Genomic DNA, 12,205 nt, shown 5'->3' on the forward strand with positions numbered 1-12,205 from the left:
TGGAGTCTCTCAATGTGTCTAGTACTAGCCTTAGCGTCTTGTTTGAACATTTTTTAGATATGCAAGGTAATAAATAATATAATATATAATAACTACAAGTATCACCATTTTAATCGAAAGGTTTCATTATAACTGCTTTAAAATATTATAATCACTTCAGAATTTATTATGACTATGTAATATATTGTAAAAAAAAAACACTTTATATGTAAAATTGGCTGAAATCTAGCTTTACAAAAATGGCAGCGCTTAATTTAACCTATTTTTGAATAATAAGCAACAGAAAAATGTTCATGGCCACCAATAGAATATTTGAAAAATATGATGAATTCAATTTGATAAAACAATTAAAATCCTTACAGCAGTCAAATTCTATTAAAACAGTCATTTATAAAACTTAAAATGCAAGAATTTTAGTTTTATAAAACTTACCTATGTCTTCGCTTCTTCTTTTTCTTTTTATTAAAACCATTTATACCATCGACCGTAAAGTCTTTACTGGCATCAAGTGGGCTCATTCCTGAAAATAATAAACCAGAGTAATTAGAAAAAATTGAATAAAAATCATTATCAATTTGATTATTCTATGTGGACAATTCATACAATTTAAGGCCATGTTTACCACATCTTTTTTAGTTCAAAATATAATAAAACGTTAAACAACTTTTTCAAATTATATAATTACTTGATTACAAAAGCTTAATATTTTATTTCTGCAACTCTGACTAACCATCTATTCGGTCCAGTTATATTTTAAATCTTCTCCAACCTATTCATCCGTTATGTTTTATAATGCCTCAATAGAAATGACGCTGATTGCAAATCCTCTCTTTATATCGGTAATATAATATAAAAGATGTATTTTATCAGGATATTCCGCAATCGACCAGGATCGTAATCGACTATCCTGCAAAACGTCATTTAAATAGGATATAGTTATGGAGAGGAATCGGAAGCAAGCAAGATGCAGGATGTAGTGTGATAAAATTAACCTGGATCAGCAGAAAATCAAATTGTGAGTAAAATTACCTATTAGTAAGGACTACCTATTAAGAAATATATCTATATCAATTTTTACCGTCTATGAGCCGAATTTTTGTTTTACATCTACTAGATTAGGGAAACAAAAAATCAGTAATTACAAGCCTATAAATGGAAAAGAAAAAAATAATTTCTGGTTAAAAGAAAATTTGGTATTAATACTACGAACTACTACAATTTATGTACATATAATTTAATGCCACGTGTAAAATGTTTTAAAAAATCAACTGTTTTACACATGAATTTATGATTTATTCTAGCAGTAAAATCGATATAAAAAGATTTGCCATGGATTTTTATATTTCACCAGCGATATAGGTACATTTACAACAACTATTATGGATGAGATTTTGATGACATTCTTATTTTGTGTTTCGCTTCCAATTGGCAATTTACTTATGGAATTCTATCTAGATCATTGATTTGGTCTGTTTGCTAGTGAGAGCCAAAAACTGCCATCTTTGTGCTGTTCTCCAAAAAGAATTGACCAAGTCTTGTTGTGTACCATAGTATTCAGTATAAGGTATAAAAATAAACCAAACAACACCAATGAACAACTTGATTAACCAATGATTCCCGAGTATTTTACCACTTTGTTCTAAACTTCTAAGGAGTTTTGGAACCAACAGATCTTCTGTTTGATAACTTTGATATCTATATATTTTCAGCATGGCTCGTCAGCCTGCAAAATGATTAAGATGTTTCCAGGTGTATTAACTAATGATTAAAATTCAACTGGTTCATGAACCTGAATCAGGTGTTCCTGATTCGATTACACTTCGAGCAGCTTCTCAAGTAATAGTGACATCTGTTTTAATTTGCAGGTAAAAATAAACTTTTCCCGTTATTGCTAAATCAATAAAGAAGTCACTATTGCAATAAGTGAAATAATAAAAAAAATCCTAATATAGGGATGGAACAACTGTTTGGAATGCTATCTATAAAAAATAAAGGTAATTTGTAAGAAATGTATTACAACAGATCATAAGACCCTTAAGTTGTTATCTCTGATAAAATAAATAATTTAAAAAAAAAAGATTAGAGGTAGTATACGTTGCAAATGTGTAGATGCAGATGGTTTCTACAAATGATAATTTTGTGTGTTTATTAAATATCATTGCTATTATATGAGAATAGAATGTAATAGCCAACTTAAACCAATTTATAATATTTTTTAACTACTAACGATTGCAGTTTCGCATATTTAAATCTTCAATTCCGGATACATTATCCCTATATTGTTTTGACCGGCTGATGCATCGCCATGTTTGTTTGGGTGGCTGTGTTTCCGTGTCGCCATAGAAACGCACCATGGGGGGCCACTATTAAACGCACACAATTGAAAGTATACTGGTATGCATATTTATATAATATTATACGTATACGGTCTTCTCTCCACAGGGGGGCCTCGTTTGACTAACGTCTGGCTGCGTCGAATACATGGGCTTCGACGCGTGTTTGCAAAATCGGGCGAAGGATTGTAGTTCGATAAAATATGCGAGGAAGTATGAATCAATGAATACAAACAATATATAGTATGATGTTATGAATGAAAAATGACCTAGAATATTCAAACTGCACGTTGGGGCTCCTATATTTGCAAATAAATATCAATTATTAAAACAGCATGCAGTATTATAGGCGGTCGTTATGGAGCGCAATGCGTTTCGTAATTAGTATGTACCTGGAGATAAGGGGCCAATTCTCCCATAAAATAGAAATTCTATGTTACGTGTCTAGTTTGCAGTAATGAATTGTGCAATGTTATGCAAATTGTCGTGTTATCAGGCGTTTTTAAATCTAGTCCGTCGGTTTCACACACATACGAGTATATAGGGTAGAGCAGAGCTTAAAGCTCCGCGGGTTCATCACCAATATCTTAAAAACAATTGAAGTTAGAATTTTTTAACTACAATATTTGAAAGTTGATGGAAAAAATACCAGTCATCACCTTAAATAATACAATGTCGCTATCAGGAGAAAAACGGCCATGTTTGAAAATCTACAACAAAAGCATTTGTTTTATCACTGTTGCTTTGTTTACGAAACCTGAACACAATTCTGAAGTATACGTTATTTAATTGTTTTGTAAGATAATGATGTATAGTCAATTTAATGCTAATGTTTAAAGTTAGATGTTTTTATCCAACTAAACTTTTACCCTGGCAAAGGTGTAAACAATAAAAAAAAGTTAATAAAAAAGTAAATTAAGTTAAAAATGCAATTTTACAAGATATAAATCAAATACTTATTCCAACTCAGCTGATGATTTTTCACGAAATATCAGATCAAGGTATACAATGTTATCTTTGTAAAATGTTACAAAGTTTTATGTTATCCATAAAATTTATATTTTGTATTGGTTAAAGAATATTGTAGCTATTACTCTGTAAAATTCCTTTAAAATTAAAAATAAGCTATCAAAAATTTGGTTGTCCCCTGGCTGTCTCATTTTATCCCGTAAAGGACAGATGACAAATTTTGGAGGAATAGGAAAATAACATATTTCTATAATTAGGAATTAACTTGGAATTTTACTGGACATAGTTGATAGTTGGTTGTTTGATACGTGTTATATATTGAGATATAGTTCATTTGGTTTAGTATCAAAGCCGTTTTTAATTTAGTTACAAATTGAGTTGTATGAACTGAAATATTAATTATAATACAGTAGTGTATTACATATGTTACTTTAAGACCGAAAAGTGTCTGATGCCCGATTATTTCGGATATAAGTTGGACTTGTTTTGAACATAGCGGGCGTTAGTCGAATAAAATAAATAATTTAAGACATTAATATAATGGAAATTGATTGTAGCGAAAAAAAGCAATTCTATAAATACAAAAGCATAAGAACTGCAAAAAAATGTAATATTTTAATAATTGGATGAATTTTTTCAGAACAGAAAAATCCATTTTTAAATTCAGAGAGGGGAGGCAAATTAAAAAATTACACGACTTTAACCCACTTGCTTTGGGTGATTTGAATGTAATTTGTAAATACTGTTAAAAATTCGTAAAATATATTATGATCATTGTTTAGTTTAAGTGAGCACAGGATGCATGTACAAATCATATAATTTTTCCATATATATTTCCATAGCTTAGGTAAATACGCATCCCTTTTTAGGTCTAATGCAAACTTCTCAATATTACGGATTATAGAAAAATTCCAAATTCTGTATGTATTATATTAGTATTATATTTTTAAATTTAGAATTTTTAGAATTCAGTAAGTTGCGAGACTAAGAACATCTTAAGAAAATCAGCTCGCATAAGTTACTCAAACATTTAATAAAATTTATAGTTTTATGTCTATTGTCGCACAGTGCACACAATCGTTTAAAAGTGCAGTAATTAATTTTCTATGAAGTGATAACGGCAAAGGCAGCAGTAAGGTGTGATCGATGCCTTAACGGATATTTTGGATATTTTAGATATTTAATACCGAGATAAAAATTCTTATAGAAAAAATAATATTTATAAATTAAATCTTATATTCATTCGCATTTCTTATACGCTAACACCTAAACATCATAGGTTCCCATTTGTGTATTTTTATAGCCTTACGTATGCCTATACGTTGCATTCTATACTACACCGCCTTACATCTATACCATACGCTATATTTCATTATATACTCTCAAATCCCTACATTGTATACCGAATACACCTAACCTATATCTACTATATATCCTATTACCTATAATTTCCCTTACACGCTACATTAACCCTACCGAGATTCGAACCCGGGTCCGCCGCGTGGCACGCGACGACCTTATCCACTACACCACCGTAACGCTACAATCAACCGTCTTTTTTCGCGTGTCGTTGCGCCACCTTAGTATTAATTACCTAATTAATTGGAAAATGACCCGCGGAAACAACAGTGCGTCCCCCATATTAATAGTGGGGGTATCCGATAGGGTAGTGGTTAAGGTGCGCGACTTCCACGCGGAGGTCCCGGGTTCAATTCCCGGTATAGACAATAGATAGCTAGAGATAATAAAAAAAATACATAGGGCGTAAGTAAGCCTATATAATATAGGTGAATATATAAATTAGACAGTAGCTATTATAGTAGTTAATGACGGTATAGGTATCTCACGGTATGATAGATAATAGATATCTATATATGATATACAATAATATAGTATAGTATGATAGGTAATAGGTTATCTATATAAGACTTAATCTTATAAAGTATTGTAATAAATCTTGAGTACTTTTATATCAAAATAAATACCTGTAGGTATTAATGAATACAAATAATACCAGAAAAAATATAATTAATATCATTGAAGAATATAAAATTATGTACTTCATGATTCCCTCATACTTGTACAATTTAATGTATAGACAAGCTGTATATAATAGAGTTAATTATATAAGAAGTCAATATATTAGATTTGTGAGATCTTATTCAAATATATCAAATTTTTTGAACCGGTTTATGAACCGGATTTTAAATTTTAGCGTTCCGGCAAAAAAAATATTAGCACAACACCACTGGTTTAGACAATATAATTACTGAAAAAGCAAGTGGACCTTTGGGCCTTTCTCAACCCTATATATATATATTCATGTTATGTTAGTTTTTTATATGGAGAAATATTTACTAAAAACTTTGGAAACAATTACAGATCAAAAAACTTTTTGCTAATAAAATATATTTGTGCATGTATTTATAACAAAAATGCCCTTTTGCACTCAGATGCCGCCGGATTAATTCTTGAATTTGCGAGTGGAAAAGATTAAAGGGCTCTCAAAACGAGAATAGAAACAAATATTTACTGGTAATTACAAATTGTAAAGCATTTAAACTATTCCGTAAACAAATTTGTTAAATAAAACTTCGGCTACGTTATTGTTTAACTATATCTAAGGAACAATAGTGAAAAAGGAATTGGTTGCTCATACTCTTACTAATTGTTTGTTTTTTGGAGATGATTTTTTAAAACATTAACTGATGTTCAATAGACAATATTTAATCTAAAAACTAAAAAATTATTTTTCGCTCTATACTTACATTAAAAAAAGATAAGTTTTCATTTAAAGGTTTGGGGGCCCATAAAAACTCGATTACAAAGATCCATTACTCTCAAATTGTAGATTTTCTCCAATGAAAAGTGCTCTACCTATTGTGCCATCGGCTTAAATTAAATTACCGCATCTGTTACAGAACTGTTATGTTGTTGAAAAACGTATGATGGTTTAAATTGTGGCCAGATTGTTAATATGTCGACAATAACAAGTAGAGTGAAGAGATTGTAAATAAATATAATAGTGTGGGGAGAGAGAGTGAGTTTCCCTCGGCTCGATGTTCCGATATCTTTCTTCGCTTTGTTTGTTTGCCATCATGTAATTTATTTCAAGTACACGCCCGATTAGGATTTCGGGACATAAGGATAAGTGGATTGAAATTGAGATTCTATTAATTCGATGGGTTTTAGGATAATGTATCGCTTATTGCTTTATATATTATTATAAATTGCATACAGTCTAGACCACATCAAGAGATTGAAAGACAAAAAAATCTTGTTTTTTATTTATATGTATCATATAAAAAGAAATAGAGAAATAGTTATGTTTATAAATATATTTCATTTAATTATTTTTATATTCTTATTTGAATTGCAATCTGACTTATTACATGAAGGCATTCAAATGAAGCATGCCAAGGCAGCTATTGAATCTGGTACCCACTGTCTCTGGACCATTTTTTACCACGGGGCTACGGGCATCTCTTTGTTGTCTATTATTTTTCAAATTAAAAAGAATTAACAAGAAAACGTCAAGATTCCTCTTCTGGGATTTTAATGAAACTTCGCATGTTGATGGAGTTGATCAAAGTCAAACCGAACAGTTGAAAATATTATAGGCCTCTGAGAAGTGGTTTATAACTATGATTTGACTACCATATAACCTTTTCTTTAGGCAAAGTTTTATCAAAAGCCCAGAGAAGTAAACCAGGAGTTCTCCTTGTACGACTTCTTTGTGTTTTGTGCTGCGCTTCTCCTGGTTTTTTAGAAGACAACCCAATGGTTGTCTATTTCTTAATAGTAATAATATATATAAAATCGTATTACATCTGTGGGAGTAGTAATGATTATGACAATATATTAAATTAGAAACTCCCAACAATAAAAAAATATAAATTTATTAACTATAAAAATATTTCGATATCAAAAATATACATGACATGTCCGATTGTTTTTTACAAATCAAAACCAGCCTGCTTGATATCGCCACACACTCCCTGCCCAGTGTTGATCTCACAGTTTAAAAAAAATACAGGGAAACACGTTATAAAAATGTGGTGGGAAAGCAGATTATAGCAGACCAGTGTTGTAATACTGGTCAATTACAAATTTCCATGTTTCGTCAGCAGATCCACCGTATGTGGTGATTTGACCTGCCATCAACTCCATATTCTGCATAATGTTCTCGATCTAATTAAATGGGAGGTAGCATTATAAGACGATTTGTTGAGTTAACAGAGAAAGAGAGGTTGAATTGCATTCCAATGAAAAGTTCAGGCTCCAAATTATTTTTTCTGTCAGCAATAAACACTGAGGTCTGGGTATACCAAATGAGTAACCTCGGAAGTCTGATCCAGATAGTAAGTGCGTTAACTATGATGGATTGGACTGGACATACCTTATAGGTCGTCACTGAAGACCAGTGATTATGGTGCTGCGTCAAAATCAATTTTTCTTAAATCTTCGAAAAATAAAACTCCTTTATCTTCATCTCCATCGTCGTGAGTCACCAATGTGGGAGTAGTAATGATTGTGACAATATATTAAATTAGAAACTCCCAACAATAAAAAAATATAAATTTATTAACTATAAAAATATTTCGATATCAAAAATATACATGACATGTCCGATTGTTTTTTACAAATCAAAACCAGCCTGCTTGATATCGCCACACATCAATGACAAGACATAAAACTTTTTGAAGACATATAATAACTTCTATTGCTTTTGGTTCTTAAAAAATTCTTTAATCTTTAAATCTTCAATTATCAAATATCAAACTATTTTTTTATGTAAGTGTGTTATATTGAATATGACGAGTATGACATATAAATGTTAATTTAATAATTATTGAAAATTAAAATATTTAATGACTAATATTCAATGACTCTTTTGATAAGAGCAATTTAAACATATTGACTTTTCCAAATTTAATAATTAATATAAATATGTTATTGTAATAAATATTAATTAATTAATTTTCACGAAGTTTACAGTAATCATGTTTTTCACCTTGTAAAAGCAAAATGAAAATTCCTTACCATAAGGTTTTTTAATTTCAAAAATAACAATATAAGAGCTAATGAGTTTTTGATTTCAAGATGTTGCAAGATGTAGCAAGATGTTAGCAAACAATTTTTTATTATTTATAGTTGAAACATAATTGTTAATTATTGATGGGATATGAACAATACAACTGTTAACATTAAAAGACAATTTTTTTAGTTTTTTTCTAAGCTTGACCAGCATAGTTTAGTAGCAACAGCATATTCAAATGCAATATCAGTTTGCAATCATGTAATCATTTCCGTCAATCTAAAAAAAATATAGATTTTAATTATATTTCAAAAGTGCTTGAATGCTTAATTTCTTATTATGAATGTTTGTTTTTCAAAAGTATTTAATATACACTTATAACAATCCGTAAGGAACAATTGAGGGTCGGTGTGGAGTACTTTTGGCAAGTCTGCTTACATTGTTACAAGTAAATATAAGCACCCCTATTACAATCAATTTTATCTATGTAATAAATAAATGCAATCATTCATCACCCTTGGTTCAATGAGGGCAGTAAATGTTGCCAGTGCAAAGTTATGTCCAAACATAGTTAGTAGTAGTTTTAGGGTGCGGGTAGAGGTGTCTAAATGTGTATCACTAAATATCAGTTATTTTATTCGTCTATCCAGTCCCTTATCAACAAGGTGAAACATTTGCATAGCTATTGATATTTTTTCATGAGATTCAGAATGAATGACCTTAGATTCAATTTCTATGAACATAGAGGCCGATTCTGCCCTAAAATAGACCAATATTATGGCAAGACTATGTTACGTAGCATTTCTGATATAAAATGATACTAAAAACTGTCAAATTGGTATATGGTTGCTGTGCAGTCTGGCGTTTTACATGTAAAACCTAAGCTAGTAAAGGCATAATGTCATAAAAAGGATCTTACCAGAGGTGCACTTTTCTTATGTGTCTTGATAACACATGAGCGAAGTTGCATTTTATGTGTAAAACGCCTGATCACACAGCAAATACATAAAATTTTGACAATTTTTAGTACTGTTTTATATGAGAAATGCTACTTGACATAGCCTTGCCATAACATTGGTATGTTGCAAGACAGAATCTGTCCCATAGTTTGTCAAATATAAATAGTAAATTGACCAGGTTTCATTACATAGAACACTTATTATATTAAAGAACATAATTCTTATTGTACCTATATATCTGTTAATATTTCGAATGTACATGATTCCAAGTCCGCACATGTGTGAATTTAGCGCACATTTTTTATTCGCCTTCGGAAGGGTTTACGCGACCCTCCAGCTGAACAGTTAAAACAAGTGTCCCGAAACCCAGATAACATACCGAAATGTATGTACACGCCACCCGAAATATATACAGACTTCGAAAATGTACTAGGAAAAGGGTTAATAGTACATGTGTAGTCGACAGTAACACCAAGTAATAGAAGTCACATTGACAAATAAATTTGCGCGCTGATGGCATTTCGGAAAACACGTGCTTTTACGCACACAATATAGGTTAGATAATGAAATAGTTATTTTTCAAGTTTTTGAGTTATAAATTATTGTAGTAAAATTTATTTAGGAGCGACTAGGGAGTAACTCTGCAAAAAGAACTGTTATTCGTACGGAAATGCGTTACGCCACGAATGGTAATTCGTCATTGGCTATCGATGTGATCATTCTAAAGTCTAAACGATTTGATATGTTTGGCTGAGATCATTCTATAAGCCATTCTATACTTGCGATCATGTGATCATCATCAAATATTTCAAATTTTAAAAACAGTTTTAACTAACAATTAGTACATTAGTTATATTCTATGAGCTATTTTGATCGACATTAATAAAATATAATTGTATATTAGGGTGGTCCTTAACATGAACATTTTCGAATTTCCTTGCTCCCAATAGCTCAAATGGTTCCAAATTGATAAAAAATAATTGTCTGAAAGTTTTAGCCCTTAATATCAACTTTTAGATAGTGCGCAATTCAATCAAACTTTGTAAGGAAATAGCACGGAAAAAAATTTGAAAATTAAAAAAAATTTTTTTAGCTATAGCTTAGCGACAAATGAATTAAAAGTGAAAATTCGTGTCATTTTTTATTGAAAATTCGACGCTCTACAACATTTTTGAAAATTTTTTCATGCTATTTTCATACAAAACTTTGATTGAATTGCGCTCTATCTAAAAGACAATATTAAGAGCTAAAACTTTCAGAAAATTGTTTTTTTTATCAATTTGGAACCATTTGAGCCCTTGGGAGCAAGGAAATTCGAAAATGTCTATATTAAGGACCACCCTATTATATATAGTAGTTACCTCAGTGCTATTTGATGCAATTTTACTAGGTCAAGTTAACATTTAAAACATGTTAACAAGTTAAAACATCATGCATCAAGCATCATGTTTTTTTTTTAATTTTTTCCATTCTGGTGTATGAAGCAGCAGAGCAACGAGTAAAATTAAGGTGATTTTCTAATTTTTGATGATGATTAGTCAATGCTGTTTTAGTGATGTTCTTAATATATAGCACCTTCAGATAATCATGTAGAGTTTTATTACCAGGATGCACCTGTCACCATTCTAAGTATTTTTGATTGGGTCCGCTGTATCAATGCCACGTTAGATTTGCTCCAAATCAGCCCCAAATTTCTATTCCGTATGACCAGATATTTTTTACTTGAACAATAGTAAAGATTTACTTCGTGTGTACCTTACGCGCACTCTGTTTTATTGTATTATTATATTATTATAAGTTTTGGTTTTGCAAGGTTAAATAATTTCTCCAAAAATTCAAAATTCCATAACCTAACAGAATGCGCAAGTTAACGCTTTAATGCTCGCAGACAAAACAATTAGATTAACGGCGGTCGCATTATCAAACCGTTTTTCCCCTAGAGAATGATATGGGCTCAAAATACGAGTGACTTAGGGGTGCAGGTCTTTGGGATGAATAGCAAGTTGCGAGGTTATAATCGTTTTTGGTTGTTTATTACTGAAGAGAATAGTATTTCATGACTACAGCAGAATATAATAAAATATTATTATAAATTAATAGGAGACCAAATTCGAAGATATCATTGTATCAAAATTGGAATTGATGCAATTTCAATGCCTGTGATAAAAACCAGTTCGTCTATCATATAAATCCACCAGTTAAAGATTATATAAATAACTATACTTTATTATTTCATTTCCAAAATAATCTATCGCCGTCTATTTTCACACCTCATTGTACCTAAAAGTCGATTGACACATTCGAAATTGGCACCTTATGTTCTTAACAGTATTACGTATGTTTAGCAAATCTCCTGAGGCTGCTTTGAGCAGGGGGGCACATTTGCCACTCAGGTCCCTTCCAAGGGCGGATACTGGTAATGAGATTAAATCGAAGTGCCCCCAAGGGATGGATGATGAAGACTTGCGCATCAGCTTCAAATTCGCACTTGCCAAAAATGAAAAGATAAGTATAAAGGAAATACTGTTGAACAGTTTATGATCTTAAGTAGCATCCTAAAATATTATAGACCTACGAAAAGTGGATTGATCATAAAGTTGATCAAAATATAGGATAATTGTCCAAATGTAAATTTTATTCTTAAAATTAAAAAAGTGCTTAATCTCTTGACAATTAATTCTTATTGATTTAAGTCGATTCTGTATATATATCGGGTACATAGTTTTTGCAACTTTCTTTTGCAAGTTTGTCTATGAATTATGACAATAGTTCATATGAACATCTAGTATAATATCTTCTAATTGGATTCTAATTCTACTAATTCGTATAATTTATATTATCGTAATTTAGTTTCTTTCCCGAATTGGTTCCTGTGAAAACATCTCGTCCCTCGTCATGTCTGGTTT

General features: G+C 30.8%; 1 protein-coding gene across 1 annotated transcript in view; it reads right to left on the reverse strand.

Moving 5' to 3' along the window:
• Positions 1-12,205, reverse strand: part of LOC113386143 (visual system homeobox 1-like) — a 115,148-nt gene that overhangs the window by 51,476 nt on the left and 51,467 nt on the right. Inside the window, exon 3 of the mRNA XM_026623942.1 lies at positions 433-520. Within this exon, the coding sequence (XP_026479727.1) occupies positions 433-518 (86 nt within the window). The 5' untranslated portion in view covers positions 519-520. The remainder of the gene's footprint in view (positions 1-432; positions 521-12,205) is intronic.

Source organism: Ctenocephalides felis, unplaced genomic scaffold (genome assembly GCF_003426905.1).
Source record: "Ctenocephalides felis isolate EL2017-DRISC unplaced genomic scaffold, ASM342690v1 CF-g0.4_SCAFFOLD_03571, whole genome shotgun sequence".
Taxonomy (NCBI): Eukaryota; Metazoa; Arthropoda; class Insecta; order Siphonaptera; family Pulicidae; genus Ctenocephalides; species Ctenocephalides felis.